The 22066-nt window shown below is 35.1% G+C and overlaps 1 protein-coding gene across 1 annotated transcript in view; it reads right to left on the bottom strand.

Annotated features, from left to right (window-relative positions):
* Positions 1-22066, bottom strand: part of LOC121416910 (b(0,+)-type amino acid transporter 1-like) — a 32830-nt gene that overhangs the window by 10512 nt on the left and 252 nt on the right. The window contains exon 2 of the mRNA XM_041610437.1: positions 2293-3040. Coding sequence (XP_041466371.1) covers positions 2293-2521 — 229 coding nt within the window. The 5' untranslated portion in view covers positions 2522-3040. The remainder of the gene's footprint in view (positions 1-2292; positions 3041-22066) is intronic.

The raw sequence follows: 22066 nt of genomic DNA, 5'->3' as shown, positions 1-22066 counted from the left end.
GTAAAATGTGATTATAATATTAATAATAACGATAATAATGTTGATACAAATTGATATCAGTAAAATACTGCTACTATTACTTCCAATTATAATAATGATAATAAATCAAAATGATAATTGATAATAATTTGTTTTCTTTTTCAAAGAAAGTCTTTATTCAATATTTCTCCACAACGCATATAAACAAATGCACAAAATGTATGTTCAATATCATACATATACACAATACATAATTTAAATAAGCTCGATGTGCCTCGATTCATCAAGATATACAATAAACTTATTTTGTTGCATGTGCATAGTTCGTTCTATCTCATGCTGATACTTTAATTTCTTTTGAAATGATGAGAATGATAAGTTTCCTTTTAAACATTTAGTTGAAAAGATATAATATTTGGCATATAAAATATCAAAATTAAAAGAAGAATTTCCAGCTGGTATGCCAAATACAAAGTCATTGAAAGATAATTTTATTTCACTTTTAAGAGTGTATTTTTCAAAATCATCTAAAAATCGACGAGTAAGGGGACATTCCCAAAATAAATGAGCAATAGTTTCCGTGTGTGCTGAACAAAAGGAACATAAATCAGAATGTGATATACCAACAGTTTTCAAGTACTTGTTAACGCCAAGAATATTATGAAAAATTTTGTACTGAAAATATCTAAGCTTTGTTGAAAAAGTACATTTAAAAGGAATCATATAGATTTTGTCCCAAGTAACGATTGGATCTGAAATAATACTTTTGCATTTGTTTGGTGAAATAGGAATTTTAAAAATTTTCTCAACACACGTTTTATGAATATATTTAATAGTAATAATGATAATAATAATAAATAGTAGTATAGTAGTAGTAGTAGAGGATTCGCGAGGACGATGGGTGAGTCGAAGCGTGAGGAATCCGATTCGTTGTAATGTTCAGGTGTAAAGGTGATCAGAGCAGGATAATGGCAGTGGCGGATCTGGGGGGAGGGGGTAGGTGTTTATCCCCCACCTCCCTAAAACGCCTAATACTTGTCAACCCCCCCCCCCGGCAAATAAGCTGGATCCGCCACTGATTGGATGGGCGTTTTGTAAATTTTGTTGTCATTGTCTTTGGGACCAGGTAAAGCAGGTGTGAGATGGAGACCAGTTTAGATTTGGTGGACAGCTTTGGGAGAGGCAATTAAAATGTTTCCAGCTGAGGTGAGGATTAACAGTTTCTCCACCATTATGCACTGCAACAATTGTGGTAATTTGATACCAGCCCGACATCTATATAATACCAACGGAGTGTTGAAACAACACCAGTGTAGAATCAAGTCAATGTTTTAATACTAATTGGTGTTGTATAAACACATATCTGGTGTTAGTGTAAAGCCGAAGTGTTGCTATTTCAAAACTTCGCTGGTGTTTTCCGACATAGACACCGGATTAACGTTACACCGGCTTTACAGGATGGTGTACTGTTGATAGATACATGGTCGTCACTGAATATGGTAAAAACGGTGTGTGATTCAGTACATGGAAAACCAGACGGAAGTCGAATTACAATGAAGAGCAAAATAAATGAAATACGGCGAAAAAAAAATAAATCTGTCCATACAATGAGGAAGAGAGTTCTCAATACATACTGCAACATTGAAAGGGAAGAGAATTGGGGTATACGATGACATGAATGAATGCGGAAATAGAAGTATTGGTTGGTTAGAACGGAGTAGGAATGGAGTGAAAACTATAACATAATCGGCCGTGAGAGGCAAATGTGGGCGGGGACTTGTGACGTCACCATTGCTGTCGTAATGGTATATCCAAAGAAAAGCAAGATTAAACTATTGATAAAAAATTGTTAATTTTTCCCCCTCCCAAAAAAATAAAACCAATAATTTATAAATTGAGAGAGGAGAAAAATCAAAACCATAATAATAAAATACATGTTTTTAGCTGTACTGGAATAACTTTCTTGATATCAACGGGGAATACGCGGTAAAAAGTTGTTTAAAGTATTATACTATGCTGTTTACTATTATCATGAACATTATTATAGTTGTAAAATCAAACATGCTTAATATTATTGCAGAATGAGTATTTTAAATTAAACCTTGGTGTTTGATATTTTTAACAGTTTTAAAATAACAATAACTTTGATTTTTTATATTCACTTCACTTATTAGCAGCAAGTTTGAAAAAGAACAAAATGATTCCACCCCCTCGCATTTGTCACCATTTATTCCAGGCCTATGATAAAAAAGATTAATTCATTTCCCAATTTTAGGATTGAAACTAACGAATATATAAAGGAGACACACTTACCTCCAAGAGCTAGGAAGCCGCAGAGAAGCCAGATGATGAGACTCATTCCGACGCTTTCGGTTTCCCGAAGAATGCCGACCGGGGATACGAAGATTCCCGAACCAATCATCGCCCCCACAACAAAGCAGATACCGCCGAAGAGTCCGACCTCGCGCTTGAGTTTTATCTCGCCGTCCATTCTACCAGAGTCGTAATCGATGCTGTGTGCTTTTGACTTCGACTTCGCCATCTCACCGACGTCAACGATGTCCTTTGAAAAAATATATCCTTTTGACCGTGTTTTCGGAAAGCTTTCGCCAAATTTTCTCGAGTTTCAAACCGGAAATAATCAGTTTTCTGAAATGTATATCAATTCAGGTAAGTGATAAGTAGGCCTATATCAATAGCACAGTAAAGTCTTGCTTTATTCCGGTTGGCTATAGTCCAATAACTTAATATCAATAATAGTAGTATATTTCGGCTTGTTTCAAGGAAAAGGGAAATATCACAATGCTCTAGGAACTAGCGGGTTATTAGGCGTTCATAGTTCAGGTCACTTACTCGAAGCTTTCGTTGTTTGATATCACCTTCTTAATTACTTTCCGGGAAAACCCCTGTAAATTTGGCTTTGACGCATCGTAAGTTGTTACAATCGAAGAAGAAATGATGATTTCCGTAATGAATGGTTTGGAATATCTTCAGTCACTCTCGGTTTTGAAAGCTGCATACATGCAGAGTAGATAACATTTTGCCTGGCAGACAGACCGACCTGAAAAAGAGAAAGGAGTCAGACATAATTGAATAAATTATACATGTGAGAACTTACAGAAAGGTTCCATAATTGCGTCAAAATTATATTTTGTTAAAGAGCGACACAACCTTTCTGGTTTCTGCTGGTCAAATAAACAAGAACAACTGATTTCTTCAATTCAAGAAAAGCAAATGTGCATTATTTGACAAACTCCTGTCTACATTTACGGGAAAAGACCATTTTAAGGAGATTTAAAGGATTTGGGGGATATTAACAAGTAGGTGTCCCCTTTCAGTCAAGAAGTTAAAACGAAGGGGAAAATTTGAATTGGGGGAATCATAAATTACATGCACCTTATTATTGAACTCAGAAACAAGAAGAGAAACAACGATATCACATTCCTTTTCCCATTTTCCAATCGCCTTTTTAAAATATACTGGCGCCGTCCCTAATTGTACCATTATAAAGAAGAGGAAACATTATATCAGAGGCGTCAAAGAATTTCCCTCTAAAATTACCCAACAGGCGGGTTTCTTAATCATAAATCACCAAGTTTGCTTTTGGTTAGCTGAAAACGCAATGGTGGTCTGTGAATCATTCCTTTTCCAGCACGCTCAGTGTTTCAGTGGGGGTGGCTTTGCGCCCCCCCCCCAAAAAAAAAAAAAATAGTCACGACCAAGAGGAGAGAAAATGAAATAAAAGGAAAGAGAGCAAGGAGCAATGAATCTGATAGTATTTTCTTATTATAATGTCAAAATCTATCATAAAGTTTATTTTTGTCGTAAAAATGTTCAAATTTTTGCTCGATCGCTTCGTTCACTCGTAACTTTTTAAAATAATCGTTGCTCAATACGCCAAATCTGGCCCCCATGAAAAATGCTGGCTCATGCACTCCAGTGTTTTATGGTGTCCTTTCTACAAGTCAGATCCACATGAGCAAAAAAGATTTGAATATATCTTTAACACCACTGAATATGTTTAAGTAATGACTTAAGTAATTAAGTATGACAACACCCACCTTCGAGTGTCATAACTTGCAACAGCAGTGGAAAATATGAATATTATTTTACAAAGGGGATTAATCCAAGATAGAGAGTATGGTGAGTGTGGGTAATGGTCTCAGAGAAAGAGAGTGTGTGTGTGTTTTTGTGTTTGTGCGCGCTTCAGTCTACTAAATGCTGTACAAGATATCACACAGGTATGTGAATGGGTGAGGTGGGGAGGGGGGGGGATGCCGGGCGGCTATGGTTAGATTTTCGGAGATAAAACATTGACAGGATATCTTATAATAATTGCATTTGTTCATCCAAATCTCAAAGAAGCATATCTAGAAATCACATAGTTTAGACAATACATGTTTAATAAATTTGAATAATAATTCATAATAAAAGTTTTAACTGTAGTTATAATGATAGAATAGGTGGCCTTTTACAAATTCAAGATCCGTTACAGAAGAAAAATTAGTAGAAAGAGAGCGAAAAAGAAATTGCAAATAGAAAGAGAGTCGAGACAAGAGAGAGGGAGAGTAATAGATAGTAAGGAGGGGGGTGGAGTTGGAGGAGAGAGTGTGAGAGAGCAGGGGGGGGGGCAACGAAATAGAAACAAATGGGGAACCAGCAAAGGGAGATAATAAAAAAAACGAGGAGAGTGGACAAAGGCGAATTATCTTTAAAACAAGTTTAATTTAATTGAATAGATGTAAATGATGTAGGCATTGCCCGTGTTATGTGGTTGTTTTGGGTGTGTGTTAGGGCGTGCCCAGACGGTGGGAGTGTGTTTGAAGGTAATCGTGTCTTCACTCTGCATATTCCTGAGTGGGGTGCAGTATGTGTGCGTGTGTACCAAAAAAAACACGAGAGTGGCTGTGATGACGATGGTGAGGTGACAAAGAGGGAAAATAAAGGGAAAGGAGCTTGGGTAATATTAATCATTGTCGAAGAACTGGACCACGTCTTACAAAGACTTGTGATTGATTTTGATCAACCACAACGATGGACGGCCAGCAACGTCAACATCTTAATGCAAAAGGTATGATGTATATACATAGATTTGTCGTTCTCTATAAGATTCAGTGTGATTCGCTTTGTTTACTAAGGAGATAATGCAAATTTCCTGTAGATTTTTTTTTTGGTATGAATGGATTTCCATACGATTGAGATTGATTGGATCGATAGTAACTTTCTGTAAGACGGGGCCCAGATTTACCGCAAGATTAAGCAAATGACGTAGATACATTTGAACATGAACGTGGACACCGCGTATTCTCCCCCTCCCGCCCTCGAATTTGGCAGTTGGCCAGCATTCTGATCAAATTATGAAGTATTAATACAGCCGGCCAGACTTCCTTTACAATTGTACATTGCATCATTCTTATCTTCATACTTGGGGGAAAGAGGAAGGAAATTTGTTTTACATATGTTTATATCTTCAGGTCTCAGTTCATTTACTTTTCCTTTGCATGCGTTTTCTTTCCAGAAAGTAGTTTTCTGTTATTTTTTTCTAGGAGACTAGAAAGAAAGCATAGGGGAAGGGTGTAAATGGCGTGGACGCTTTAGCATTGATATACAAAGTTATAAAAACAATCATCAAAAGAGAGAAAAATACAAAAAAGTAAGTTGAACAAGAAAGAATACTTAGTACCCACCTTATAAAACGCTCTCTGGTGAATTAGTTCAAAGAAGATGCCGAAAGATTGAATAAGTTACAGAAAAGAGCCACAAGCATTGTTTCAATTGCCGATTTTGTTTTACCCCTTCGGAAATCTATTTGCTCTCTTAGACTGCAAATAATTTGAGGATATATGTGACTCGGCATACCGAAATGAGAGACAAGTCGGAATTTTTCAAATCCAACTTTTTTAGTGATTATTATTCCCCGTTTCTTTACCTTTAATTTGATATATCACTCGACCCTTAGGAGTAAATATTAGTGGAGATATTAGCTTTAGAATGGAGGAAGAATTTGGCTCTTGAAAATAAAAATCAAGAGAAAAACGCCTTCGAAGTTTGACTTCCGTTTTGACCATGCTCCATGAAAAAAATATATTTTGCCACCGCCGAGCTAACCGAAAGGCCCTAGTAACCGCGTGCCAAAAAAGGCGAAACGATTAACCAATGAGGAGGCTGCATTGAGAACAATAGTCAACTTGTTAGTCACGCGCGACTGCAAGACGAAACAACGTTCCACGTCAATCAATTATCGTCTACGTACACATCATTGGTTAAACCGGGGTTTTATAATAATCTTCGTGAAAGAAAAAAAGAATGCCATGATCTCCCTTATTAATTAAATAAAAGGCGGGGTTAAAAAGTTGGACCTAAAACCATGGAGGAGGGATTGTGCCATCGGCTTGTTTGAATGTCGATGGCGTTTACTCTTACCCGGACTCGTGACATGTAGTCTATCAAGCGTGTCATTATGACCTGAACTTTAACCGCGTGTTCTAAAAAAAATATCCCTTGTAAAATGGTAAGATGGGCCTTCAAAATAATTCGTACCTCACCTTTACTTATGTGCTCATGTTTTATTAATATTTAAGTTAGATTGAGACAGTGTGAGTAAAAACGCGAATAATTTGTTCAATAAATGGGTTCAATATCGTACCCATCATGGGGGGGTATACAGCATTGAAATGATTCAAAATTAGAACAAAATACAGAAAGGTATAATGAAAAAAAGGTTAAAGTGATTCTAAAAGTGATGCAGAGAAAAAAAAACCTTGACATAAACGTCTTAATTCTACAACAAAAAGAGCCAGGAGGTACCATGAGTAATTAAGTCCCATCATAATTTCCAACAGAGGATGGATTAGGGAAGATACGCTTTCACTTTTTAAACAAACAAGTGCACACCAAGTTACAAATAATGCGTAAAGGATTTCCATGTATCTGAATGCAGGATATAAGAGCAAAAATGTCGTAGCCGCGGGGATCGGCGCCTGACCGCGCTCTCCATGTATAGCCAGACACAGCTCGGCCATGGCACCTCCAACATGAATGCTGATTCGGATCAAATCAAGCACAACCAATATTTTATTCTAACACAGTAACAGATAAAGAATGAGACCATGCAAAAGCCTTTATAAGATTGAATGATTTATTTTGGAGGAGAGAGATCCCCTAAAAGAGAGAGAGAAAAACGTAATAATAATAATAAATAGATTTAAAATAAATAATAAAATCACCAAGTCTCATTATAAACCTTAAAACTAGCCGCCATTTTAAATCTAATTGCAAGTATTAAAAACATTACAACAAGACAACCCGGTTGTGTTTATAGTTCTCTGTTTTCTTTGTCCGTTTTGTTAATTTTCCAATCGAACTTTTGACTCATTCCATTCTACCTCAGCTTGATTTCCCGCCGTTAATTGTTTGCTATTTTGTGCATCTTTGTCATTTATTTCCCTTTCTGACTAATCACGCTAGCATAATGGAATGATTTGTTCTTTCTCACATGTTCTTTCCTTCCTTTCCCGCTTTGTATGTTTTTCTTACTTTTTCATAGGCGGATCCAGCTTTTGGCGAAGGGGGGGGGGGGCGTAATGCCGAGCGGCATACATATTTTTGTACTTCACCGGCGCCATAAAAGTACAAATTGAAAAAGGGGTAAAGTCTGACCCTGTCAAAATGTTCTTTTCTTTCCTTCATTTTTTAAGCGGCGCCTTTTCGTTCTTTTATTTTTTCAAATATTAGGCCCCCCCTCCCTGGATCCTCCATTGTTTTTTTTTTCACTTTCACTTTTCCGTTTCCATTTCTCCTTTCCCCTATCCTCGCTTTCTTTCCCTTTCCTCTTTTTGTTCCCTTTCTTAATTCCGCCCCCACCGTTTTTAATTATATTATGGCGATGAAATCAGCAAGGGCAGCCTGCCCCCTGCCTGTTACACCACTGATATTATTTTACAAGAAGAAAATTGAAATTTTAGAGAAAGGACAACAGAATCAGTAAAAGCTGTGTCATATTTTTTTTCTCATGTTATCACTGTATAATACCGATCCCCTTGCTCTTGTCTTTGTTTTCGCTAATTCCTTCCTATCCCTCTCTCCCTTGTTTTCGCTAATTCCTTCCCATCCCTCTCTCCCTTGTTTACGTTAATTCCTTCCCACCCCCCCCCCCTGTTTTCGGCCGGTTGAGACGCTAATTCCTTCCCATACCTCTCTCTTTCTGCCCTGTTTTTGCCTATTCCTTCCCACCCCCCCCCCCGTTTTCGCTTATTCCTTCCCATCCCTCTCTTCCTCCCCTGTTTTCGCTAATTCCTATCATCCCTCTCTCTTTCTGCCGTTTTTGCTTATTCCTTGCCACCCCTGTTACACCCACAAATGTAATAATCGCCCACAAATGTAATAACGCCCACAAATGTAATAACACTTTACCCACAAATGTAATAACGCCCACAAATGTAATAACACTTTACCCACAAATGTAATAATTTCACCCACAAATGTAATAATGCACTTTACCCACAAATGTAATAATTTTTGATCGCCCACAAATGTAATAATGACTTTACCCACAAATGTAATAAATTTGAAGGGATTTTTGGCAAATCCGTTCTAAGCTAAAATCGTATAGTAATGCGTTCATTTAGCACAAAAGTGCAAAGTCTCATTTCCTGACCCGGTTAATTAACAAATTATAATATAAGTCCAAAGTCTTTAATCCAAACCCGGTTGTTTCAAAAATTATAATATAAGTCCAAAGTCTTTATTCCAGACCCGGTTGTTTCAAAAATAATAATATGAGCCCAAAGTCTTTATTCCAGACCCGGTTGTTTCAAAAATAATAATATGAGCCCAAAGTCTTTATTCCAAGTTGTTTCAAAAATTATAATATAAGTCCAAAGTCTTTATTCCAGACCCGGTTGTTTCAAAAATAATAATATGAGCCCAAAGTCTTTATTCCAGACCCAGTTGTTTCAAAAATTATAATATAAATCCAAAGTCTTTATTCCAGACCCGGTTGTTTCGAAAATAATAATATGAGCCCAAAGTCTTTATTCCAGACCCGGTTGTTTCAAAAATAATAATGTGAGCCCAAAGTCTTTATTCCAGACCCGGTTGTTTAAAAAATTATGATATAAATCAAAAGTCTTTATTCCAGACCCAGTTGTTTAGAAAATAATCATATGATCCAAAAGTCTTTATTCCAGACCCGGTTGTTTAGAAAATAATAATATAAGTCCAAAGTCTTTATTCCAGACCCGGTTGTTTAAGAAATAATCATATGATCCAAAAGTCTTTATTCCAGACCCGATTGTTTAAAAAATGATAATATAAGTCCAAAGTCTTTTCTCCAGACCCGGTTGTTTCAAAAATTATAATATAAATCCAAAGTCTTTTTCCAGACCCTGTTATTTCAAAAATTATAATATAAATCAAAAGTCTTTATTCCAGACCCGGTTGTTTAAAAAATAATAATATGAGCCCAAAGTCTTTATTCCAGACCCGGTTGTTTAAAAAAGAATAATATGAGCCCAAAGTCTTTATTCCAGACCCGGTTGTTTCAAAAATTATAATATAAGTCAAAAGTCTTTATTCCAGACCCGGTTGTTTAGAAAATAATAATATAAGTCCAAAGTCTTTATTCCAGGCCCGGTTGTTTAAAAAATAATCATATGATCCAAAAGTCTTTATTCCAGACCCGATTATTTCAAAAATGATAATATAAGTCCAAAGTCTTTATTCCAGACCCGGTTGTTTAAAAAATAATAATGCAAGTCCAAAGTCTTTTTCCAGACCCTGTTGTTTCAAAAATCATGATATGAATCCAAAATCTTTTTCCAGACCCGGTTATTTCAAAAATTATAATTTTAGTCCCAAATGAGATACATTAATGATATTCCAGTGGAATAAAAATGAGAATCGAGCTTAGTCTTTTCTCCAGACGCTAATGGTAAATTGAAAATCAAGCATAGTCTTTGCTCCAGACCCGGTAACTAAAAGCTGAAACGTTATAGTAATGTGTTAATATAGCACAAAAATGCGAAATCTTTTTTCCAGACCCGGTTAATTAAAAAAATATAATATAAGTCCAAAGTCTTTTTTCCAGACCCATTTATTTCAAAAATTATAATAATTATAAAAAACAAAGACCCACGATCCTATTTATGTTGAATAACATGGAAATGTAGCGTAGTCTTTCTGTCAGACTTAGTTATAAAAGTCATTAAAAACACAACAACAACAACAAAATCGGATGTAAAATAAGAAAGTTATGACATTTCAAAGTTTTGCTTATTTTTAACAAAATAGTTGTATAAACGAGCCATGCAGCTACATCCAAATGAGAGAGTCGATGATGTCACTCACTCACTATTTCTTTTGGTTTTCATTGTTTGAATTATACATTATTTCAATTTCTTACGAATTTGACGATTAGGACCTCCTTGCCTAAAGCACAAAATGTTAAAATAATAAATATCCACGTGTTGCAGGGAGGAATGAAACTTCATTTCACATGACAATGACGAGAAAATAAAAATGTTTCATATTTCATTTAGGAAAATACAAAAGAAATAGTGAGTGAGTGATGTCATCAGTTCCTCATTTGCATACCGACCGAGATGTGCATATAACTGTTTTGTGAAATGAAGCGAAACATTAAAATGCCATAACTTTCTTATTTTACATCCGATTTTGATGAAATTTTCAGTGTTATGCTTGTTGAATTTTTCTCTTTTTTTTCAAATCAAGTTTTTGTTGGGGTGGACTTGTCCTTTAAAAAAAAATAATTTCTTGCATATTCTTTCCTTTTTTCTATGAAAAAACCTAAATAACAAAACATTAAAATACATATGAAAAAAATGAGAAATAAGATATCAGTAGACAATAGGGGGATTACTTCCCGAAAACGATAAAGTTGTTGATTGACGATCTATGATATATTATATAAAAGAAAAACATTCTAACAAATGGGATAACCATTCAATTCCATGTTTTATTTGGCAATAAGTCATGATTGACTATTTTTGCCACCCACTGTATGAGAAGTAGGGTAGCAATTTTATTTAGTATTATTTTTATTACTTCTTTTTGTCTCACCTGCATAGCAGAGTGAGACTATAGGCGCCGCTTTTCCGACGGCGACGGCGGCGGCATCAACATCAAATCTTAACCTAAGGTTAAGTTTTTGAAATAACATCATAACTTAAAAAGTATATGAACCTAGTTCATGAAACTTGACCATAAAGTTAATCAAGTATTACTTAACATCCTATTAGAGTTTCACGTCACATGACCAAGGTCAAAGGTCATTTAGGGTCAATGAACTTAGACCATGTTGGGGGAATCAACATCAAAATCTTAACCTAAGGTTAAGATTTTGAAATATTATCATAACTTAGAAAATATATAGACCTGGTTCATCAAACTTGGACATAAGATTAATCAAGTATCACCAAACATCCTGCATGAGTTTTACGTCACATGACCAAGGTCAAAGGTCATTTAGGGTCAATAATCTTTGGCCGATTTGGGGGTATCTGATAAATTACAATCAAAACTTAAAGAGGTTTTGGATCTGATTCATGAAACTTGGACATAATAGTAATCAAGTATCACTGAATACCTGGGCAAGTTTCAGGTCACATGGTCAAGGTCAAAGGTCATTTAGGGTCAATGAATTTTGGCTGAATTGTTTTTTTTTTGTTGAATTACCATCATAACTTTGAAAGTATGTTGGTCTAGTTCATAAAACTTGGACATAAGAGTAATCAAGTATCACTGAACATCCGTGTGCATTTTAGGTCACATGACCAAGGTCAAAGGTCAATGAACTTTGGCCATAATGGGGGTATCTGTTGAATTACCATCATAACTTTGCAAGTCTATTGATCTGACTTTTCAAACGTGGACATAAGAGTAATAAAGTATCACTGAATATCATGTGCAAGTTTCAGGTCACATGATCAAGGTCAAAGGTCATGTGAGGTCAATGAATTTTGGCCACATTGGGGGTATTTGTTGAATTACCATCCTATCTCTGTAAGTGTATTGGTCTAGTTCATAAAACGTGGAAATAAGAGTAACCAAGTATCACTTAACATCTTGTGCGAGTTATAGTAGTTTTCAAAGTCAGCACTGCTGCTATGTTGAATCGCGTGATGCAGGTGAGACGGTCAGAGGCATTCCACTTGTTTATTATTATTATTTCTTGTATATTCATTCCCTTTTTATGAAAAAAAAACAAAACCTTTAAATACATATAAAACAAAAAACTGAGGAATAAGATATCAGCACACAATATGGGGATTACTTCCCGTAAACGATAAGGTTGTTGATCGACGATCTATGAGAAATTATATAAAAGAAAATCATCATTCTAACAAGAGGGGATAACGTTTTAACAAGTTCTTCGGTACTTTAAATTTTCAGTGTACCAAACACCATTTGTAGTATATTCAGCATTTTTTTTTATTAGTTACAATTCCAATAATCTCAGTGGCCTAAGATATATTTTCTGGGGTTATATTGACCCGTTAAGTAAAGAGAGAGAGGATTTTTGTGATAAAGAAGTGATAAGATAGGATAAAAAACTGATTTGAAATGACTGAAAGAGAGACAGGCAACATCTTGAGGTTTAATCTTTCCAGGGGGCAAACGTGTGTGTTTGAGTTTTGTCAGACGTGTCTCAATCAGATATGATTATTTACGTCTGGGACCGACCTTTAACGTCACCATCCGAAAGACGTGACCAGGGCTCGAACCTCGAACCTCTGCATCAATTTGTAACTTCCCCACATAGATTGGATTACAGGCGCACGCCACAACGCCCAGTCTTTAAATATGGTGTAGTCTTTGCTCTAGACCCATGTAGTTATTTCAAAATAGGAAATTATTAGAAACGATAAAAACAAACAAACAATATTAGCAAAGACGCCGCAATATCATTGATGTAGAATAACGTTGTTGTTGTTGTTATTTGGGGTTTTTAAGGCGCGTACCATTCAGATCTGAATATTTACGCCTTTTATTAATTTGACGTTTTTGTGGTATGCCTTATCACAGGGTTTTATATTTTGGGAGATGCTGGTGTCTAAGTTTTTAGATTAATCTTTTGCTTAATTTGTATTTTAAGAGAACTGGATGTGGAGTAAAGACAACTCTCTAAACCCAAGCATTTTAACTGGGTTTAATTTTAAAGATTGGTCTTAGCTTTGATTTTTTTCAATATTTGTTTATCTTATAAATAGCTGGGTCTAGACGAAGGTCTAAGTATAATAATAATGTTATTCAACAGGAATAAGAATATGACAAAGCATTATGCTTTTAAGATTATTTGAATTAATTTCTAAATGACTGGGTCTGGAATAGAGACAACGCTCTAAACATGTGCTTTTGTACTTGGTCTTAATTTGGAGGATTGTTGGTTCTTAGATTCGTTGTTGGGGGTTGGGTTTTATTGTTTTTTTTATTCTTGAAATAATTGTGTCTGGAGGAAAGTCTACAATCGATCTCCATGTTATTCAACAGTAGTTAGATTATTGGGTATTTGTTTTAGACAATTTTATTTTTAAATAATAATCAAGTCTGGAAAATGGACGTTTTCTTTGCAAATGCATAATTATAATGTTTTGTAAGGGTCTTAGTATTATTATACAAAAGAACCTGGGTGTGGGGAAATGACACATTTTTTACTGGGTGTAACTTTTGAAAACTGGTTTTAGATTTGATTTTCTTTTTTAATTCATTTCTTAGATAACCTGGTCCGGAGAAAAGAGTACGTTTTACAACTCATGTTATTCCAAGAGAATATGATAGGGTCTTATGTTAGAAGATTTTTTTTCGTAATTTTTGTAATGATTAGGTCTGGAGTAAAGACAACATTCTAAACCTCTTTTTAAAAACATGTTCTTAGGTTCAAGGATTGCTTGGTATTAGATTTGGAGTTATTTATATTTTTACTCTTAGCCTTATTTTCAAAAACAAATGACTGGGTCTGCCTGAAAGACTACGCTATATGTCCATGTTATCCAGCATTAATAAGATTATGGGGTCTTTATACGGTTTTTGTTGTTGTATTGTTATTTACAATTTTTGAATAACAGGGTTTGGAGAAAGGCTAAGCTCGATTTTCTTTTTTTCCACTGGAATATCATTATGGTATCTTAGTTTGGACTTATATTATAATTTTTGAAATAACTGGGTCTGGAAAAAAGTCTTTGGACTTACATTATAATTTTTTAAACTACTGCGTCTGGAAAAAGACTTTGGACTTTTGTGCTATATGAAGGCATTACTATAGGGTTTTAGTTTTTAGTTTTAAATAACCGGGTCTGGAGAAAAGAATATGCTTGATTCTCAATTTACTCATAGCGCGTATATTCACAATACGTTCAGTATAATTTAAAACAACAACAAAGACTTTGATTCCACCAGTTTTAATTAACTGGGTCTGGAGAGAAGACTAGGCTCGATTCTCATTTTTATTCAATCATTATCCATCATTATCGTATCTTGAAACAATCGGGTCTGGAATAAAGACTTTGGACTTATATTATTATTTTTTAAACAACCGGGTCTGGAATAAAGACTTTGGATTTATATTATAATTTTTGAAACAACCGGGTCTGGTGAAAAGACTTTGGACTTATATTATCATTTTTGAAACAATCGGGTCTGGAATAAAGACTTTAGGCTCATATGATTATGTTTTAAACAACCGGGTCTGGAATAAAGACTTTAGGCTCATATGATTATCTTTTAAACAACCGGGTCTGGAATAAAGACTTTGTACTTATATTATAATTTTTGAAACAACCGGGTCTGGAATAAAGACTTTGGGCTCATATTATCATTTTTGAAACAACCGGGTCTGGAATAAAGACTTTGGATTTATATATAAATTTTTTTTAAACAACCGGGTCTGGAAAAGACTTTGGACTTATATTATTATTTTTGAAACAACCGGGTCTGGAAAAGACTTTGGACTTATATTATTATTTTTGAAACAACCGGGTCTGGAATAAAGACTTTGGACTTATATTATTATTTTCTAAACAACCGGGTCTGGAGAAAAGACTTTGGACTTATATTATCATTTTTGAAACAATCGGGTCTGGAATAAAGACTTTGGCTCATATGATTATTTTTTAAACAACCAGGTCTGGAATAAAGACTTTGTACTTATATTATAATGGCGCAAATATTCACTACTGAATGACACGCGCCGTATAAGCTAAAACAACAACAACAACAACAATTTTTGAAACAATCGGGTCTGGAATAAAGACTTTGGGCTCATATGATTATTTTTTAAACAACCAGGTCTGGAATAAAGACTTTGTACTTATATTATAATGGCGCAAATATTCACTACTGAATGACACGCGCCGTATAAGCTAAAACAACAACAACAACAACAATTTTTGAAACAACCGGGTCTGGAGAAAAGACTTTGTACTTATATTATCATTTTTGAAACAATCGGGTCTGGAATAAAGACTTTGGGCTTATATTATTATTTTTGAAACAACCGGGTCTGGAGAAAAGACTTTGGACTTATATTATCATTTTTGAAACAATCGGGTCTGGAATAAAGACTTTGGGCTCATATGATTATTTTTTAAACAACCGGGTCTGGAATAAAGACTTTGTACTTTTATTATAATTTTTGAAACAACTTGGAATAAAGACTTTGGGCTCATATTATTATTTTTGAAACAACCGGGTCTGGAATAAAGACTTTGGATTTATATTATAATTTTTGAAACAACCGGGTCTGGAATAAAGACTTTGGATTTATATTATAATTTGTTAATTAACCGGGTCAGGAAAAGAGACTTTGCACTTTTGTGCTATATGAACGCATTACTATACGATTTTAGTTCAGAACGGATTTGCCAAAAATCCCTTCAAATTTATTACATTTGTGGGTAAAGTCATTATTACATTTGTGGGCGATCAAAAATTATTACATTTGTGGGTAAAGTGCATTATTACATTTGTGGGTGAAATTATTACATTTGTGGGTAAAGTGTTATTACATTTGTGGGCGTTATTACATTTGTGGGTAAAGTGTTATTACATTTGTGGGCGTTATTACATTTGTGGGCGTTATTACATTTGTGGGTGCAACAACCCCCCCCCCCCCGTTTTCGCTTATTCCTTCCCATCCCTCTCTTCCTCCCCTATTTTCGCTAATTCCTATCATCCCTCTCTCTTTCTGCCGTTTTTGCTTATTCCTTCCCCCCCCCCCCCCCGTTTTCGCTTATTCCTTCCCATCCCTCTCTTCCTCCCCTGTTTTCGCTAATTCCTATCATCCCTCTCTCTTTCTGCCGTTTTTGCTTATTCCTTCCCCCCCCCCTCATTTTCGCTTATTCCTTCCCATCCCTCTCTTCCTCCCCTATTTTCACTAATTCCTATCATCCCTCTCTCTTTCTGCCGTTTTTGCTTATTCCTTCCCCCCCCCTCCGTTTTCGCTAATTCCTATCATCCCTCTCTCTTTCTGCCCTGTTTTTGCTTATTCATTCCCATTCCTCGCTCCTTTTCGCTAATTCCAATTACTCTCCACCCCCTTTTTCGCTTAATCTTTCCCATCATTCTCCACCCCCGTTTTTCGCTTATTCCTTCCCACCCCCCCTGTTTTTGCTAATTCCTTTCCATCCCTCTTTCTCCCTTGTTTTCAGTCCCTTCTAAAAAAAATAAACTTAAGTAAAGAAGAATAAGTACAATGGCAAAGTAGCGAAATCGTAGCCTATGAACTCTTGGATAAAATAAGATAATTAAAAGGCACACATTAAAATCTCTTTAAAGCACGGGCGGGAATGAAAGGATAAGGGGGATCCTTGTTTTTATTTCTCTACCACAGCCCGTTCTATTGCTTTTGATTTTATGTAGATTAAAAATTATAATCACAAGCCCTTTGAAGCACTTTACTTCAGGGGCGTTGGAGCGAATTTGAAGGGAGGGGGGGGCACTAGGAAAAATGGCACCTTCTCGTTAAAAGGGCACTAAATCTTTTTTTTTTAAAAAGAAAGGCATCTACAGTAGTGTGGTGAGCGAATTTTTTTTTTAATTGGCTGTAGTATCGACGCTGCGAGCGAGCAAATATCAACTTTTTTTTCTAACGAAAATCCAATTTGTCTTAGATTTTTACATAGGCCTATTCAGAATAATGTCATATCTCTCTTTCCTTCTCTTATTCTTTCTTTTTTCTTGCTTGTGATTTTTGTTGTTGTTTTTTTTTGGGGGGGAGAATCCCCCATCTGTACTCATCTACCCACTCACCTGACACATGAAACTTACTAATGCACGTATGATTATTTTTTTCCTCAGAATATTGCTTATTTCTTGTTTAAAAGGGGCACTCGTTATACACCGTGACAAAACTTGTCCTTCCCAGGTGAAAGAGGCACAGCGTGTTGGTAAGGGGCACTTTATTTGGGTAAAAGGGGCACTGATAAGAGAAAGGTCACCTATATCAGAAAGCAAAGGGGTCCCTTTAACGGAATAAAAACGGGCCCTTAATTCTCGGGTGTGAAATGGGCTGCACGTACAGAACACGTTTGTGATGGCATTTGGGGGTAGAAATTGGCATACGAAAAATGGCACTTGCTTACACACACAAAAGAGAAGATCAAACTGGGAAAGAACGATAAACCGAAATATGAAGAGGATAAAACAAAGATAAGAACAAGAAGAAAAAGGGCGTGGAGGAAAAGACGATGGATGTGGCAAGGAAGAATAAAGAACGGCTGTGATATAAAAAAATAGAAGATCGAACGGGGAGAAGAAGGATATAGAACAACAAAAAATAAGAGGGGAAAAGAAGAGGAATAAGACGTTCGGATGAGCAAGAAAGAGAAAGAAGGAAAGGGGGAAGAAATGATGTAAAGAGGAAGAAAATAGAAATGGAGGGGGAGGAATAAGATCGTGGGGATGAGCAGGTGAGAGGGAGAACGAAAACAAAAATAATATAAATTATTAAGGAGGAACGAAGATAAAAGGAAGAGGAATGAGGCGGTGGGTGAGGGAGGGAGAAAAGACGGAAGGAAAGAAGAAAGAAAAACCGGCAAAAAGAGAGAAGAACGAGAAACAGAATTATGTGAATAGAAACGAAAAAGAAGAAAAGGTGAAAATAGGGGGGAAAGGTGGAGGGTGAAGAAAGGGCAGAGAGAAGAAAAAAAAGAGGAGAAAATAATCGACATAGAAAAAAAAGAGATCGAAAGGGGAAAAGAACGGAAAACAGAAGAGGAATTAACGAATAAGATTAAAGAAGAGAAAGGGGTTGAGGAAGAATAAGGGGGGGGGGAGATTTAGAAAGAAGAGACCGACTGATCTGAAAGAAAATTGCGAACGAAAAGGGGGAGCAGTAGAAAGGAAAAAATAAAACACAAGAAAGACGAAAGAAGAAGGTAAGAGAATAACAGAGAGGGAAAGAGAAAATAGATCTGGGCAAAGTCGAATGGGACAACGTGACAATGACTTTTAGGAAATGATAATTTCAATAGGTGTATTTTAAATGACTAATATTTTCAATCAATATCGTAAGACCCGTATACCATTATCCAAAAATTAAAAATGCAGGCCTACTGCATGGTCCCATATTTCATTTGTCAAAGTCAGGGGCGGATCCAGGATTTACCAAAAAAGGATTTTTTTTTGGTACTTCGTACCCGCCAAAAAACTGACAAGCAAAAAAAAAAAGAATAGAAGTCTTCGATTTCAAAAAGGGGTACATCTCGGCTTCAATGGCATTTTTACATTACAAATTTTGTTTTTTTTTCTTCTCGGGGGGGGGGGACGTGCCATCCCCTGGATCCGTGCCTCAGTTGTCGAAGTTCTGACATTTATTTCTTTCTCTATCGTTCATTCAAACATGATAAAAAAATTGAAGGCAAAAATAGTTGGAAATAAAGCCCACAAAGCTTTCATGATGAACTTTTTTTCTTTTGTTAATGATATACTGCAGATCAATTAACCCACATTCGCGAACATACAACACTTTTATGTATTTTAAACCCTTTATTTTGAAATTAGAGTTTTCTCATCGAAACATCCCGATCACTTGCAAATAATAAAGAGAATCTTCAACATGTCCATGTTATGTTTTATGAAATTAATCCTCGCCAACAAACCGTGTTATATAAACACTTTGCGTTTACGCATGACCTTTTTCGCGAGACAAGCTAGCTATACACTCTAAATCAGGTAGGCCTATCAATCTATCGCTAACGCCCCCGCCTAGTACCAACTACCATTATTACAAAAAATAGCCCTTTAGAAGTTGAATCCCGTTTGTTAACTTTCAGAAGCCCCCTTTTCAATTTCAGAATACCTATTGAAAGCGATGCTTTTGATCTTTCTTTTGAGGCTCATTGAACCGATCGATCGAGCGGACGGTCGGCGGACGCCGCCAGCTGTACTTGAGTTTAAATGAATAGCCAATCAACAATGGCGTTACGTTGCTAGGGCGGAGCTTAGTATGAAGCGAAATTCGATGAAATCGAGCGTGCCAAGTATCAAAAAATTTCGAACTGACCGAAAAAAAACACTCGCAGAAAAACTGTTTTTTTATCACTTTCCCGTCATCAAATTCACTCATTTTTTTCACACAGTAATTATGAAACATGGAAGAATCTAAAAATGAAAAAAAAAAAATCTTCAAAATTTTGACTTTTTTATTAGTTTGTCGAATTTCTAGGAATTTTCATTTGCGACTTGTCTCTCATTTCGGTATGCCGAGTCACATATTTCGTTTTTTTGATTTCTTTTAAAGTTCAAATGAATAAAATGTGTTGCTCTCCCTTATTTAATATCTAATTTATTCAATTTTATGAAAGATACTCATTCATACAACACATTGTGTAGTAACCATTTCCCGACTAAGAGGGCAAATAGATTTGCGAAGGGGTGAAAAAAGGCACTTGAAATAATTTTTGCGGCTTTTTCCGTAACTTATTCAATCTTTCATTATCTTCTTTGAATTTATACCCCAGGCAATTTCACAATAATCTAGAATTGGCGTTATAAAAGGAAGTTAAGTATGTTTTAATGCTCAACTTAAAAGACAAGTCAACCCCAACAAAAAGTTCATTTGAATAAAAAGAGAAAAATCCAACAAGCATAATGCTGAAAATGTCATCAAAATCAGGTGTAAAATCAGAAAGTTAAGACATACATGTCTTTAAGTTTCGCTTAATTTCACAAAACAGTTCTATGCACATCCCTGTCGGTATGCAAATGAGGGGACTGATGACATCACTCACTCACTATTTGGTTAGAATTTTATTATAGGAAATATGAAATATTCTAATTTTCTCTCAATCGTCCTGTGAAACAAAGTTTTATTTCTTTCTAAACATGTGTAATTATCATTGTATCATTTTATGGGTCAATCAAGTTTGTCCATATTTTCAAATCTGTGCAAATTAAAACAATTTATAATTCATACAATAAAAAATGTGAGGGACATATATTCTCTGATTTGCATGCGACTAATTTGTGCAAAAAACTCTTTTTGTGAAAAATAAGCGAAACTCTAAAATGTCATAACTTTTTTATTTCATATCCGATTTTGATGAAATTTTCAACATATTGCTCGTCTGATTTTTCTGTATTGATTAAAATCAACATTTTCTGAGGTGGGCTTGACCTTTAAGTTAAACTCCTTCAAATTTCATATTGAATCATCAAAAAATTCCTTTCACCATCAAACTGTCTCATTGTTGATTGTGGAATAGTCTTTAACTTGAACCTCAAAACATATTAAACTCTCTCTAAGTTTTTAAAGAAATATTTAAAAGATAACCTTTTATAAATCCAATTGCAGCTAAATTTTCCAATATTAAATATCTCTGATGTCAATTTCGATTATTATGTCATATGAATGTCCTCATTTCTAATCACGTGCCTTGGTTCATATGAGTACTGTTTATCTCTGACTTTATCTGTTATGCTGTATGTATATCATGTTATCGTGAAAACTGTACTGTGTATATATTTCAATTGGTTTTTAATATGCAGCATCCCAAGGGAGAGCATTTCTATGATGATTGGGTATCCTGATGAAAGACTGCTGGGATGAAATGTGTTGCTTTAAATACAAAAGTTTGAATTAAAAAAAATCATTACTAGATTCACATGAATATTTTTGAATAGTCGAAAAGATGCAATACAAAAGTCCTATTTTTCATATCATAACCCTTTCGGAATTTTACTTCGTAAATAGATTTCAGTTTATCAGGAAAGTAAATGCTTTAAATACAAAACTTTGAATTAAAAAAATCATTACTAGATTCACAAGAATATTTTTGAATAGTCGAAAAGATGCAATACAAAAGTCCTATTTTTCATATTATAACCCTTTTGGAATTTTACTTCGTAAATAGATTTCAGTTTATCAGGAAAGTAAATGCCTTTTTGACGGTCTCGAATATGAACCCTCCCCTCCTCTTCTTCTGTTTTCTGTCTCTATCTCCATCTCTCTCTCCTCTGTATTTTTTACGTCTCTCTTTGTCTATTTTTCTCTTTCTCTCTATCTTTCATCCCCTCATGTTTTTTTTCAATTGTGTTGCTATAATAGTTTATGTTTAACAAAATTATTTTTTTTTCTAAAAATGAAAGAGAGAAGTAGGTCTATCATCATTTGTATCACTTAGACAAATTTGATCGTAGTGTTTTATTGGAAAATTCATTAGGCCTAATAAATCATCAAGAAACGTATTTTTTATCACATGCAAAAAAGCGAAAACTCGAGTGCATTTGGGCCAAACTACTACTTTTTAGTTTACTTTACCACATAATTCACCCAAATAGAATTATAGAAACAACGAGTATGATAATGATAAAGACAAATATTAATCGTTGACTGTTTCAACAAAGCTCAGCCTGCATCCTGATATGAAATATTTAACATATAGTAAAAAAAAAATTCCTCGATAATTTTCGGCCACATAAATGTTTATCATTTGAAATATCCGATGGATATAGGTTTAATATCAAGTATTACCTTTTTTGCCGCGCGCCAGTATATCACATGATCTTATCGATTCAGACTGAGACCGGTATATGGTAATTATTATATACCGGCTTCCAGTTCTCGTTTCAA

The sequence above is a fragment of the Lytechinus variegatus genome, chromosome 6, assembly GCF_018143015.1.
Source record: "Lytechinus variegatus isolate NC3 chromosome 6, Lvar_3.0, whole genome shotgun sequence".
NCBI classification, from domain to species: Eukaryota; Metazoa; Echinodermata; class Echinoidea; order Temnopleuroida; family Toxopneustidae; genus Lytechinus; species Lytechinus variegatus.
This window is presented reverse-complemented; position numbering and strand designations above follow the sequence as displayed.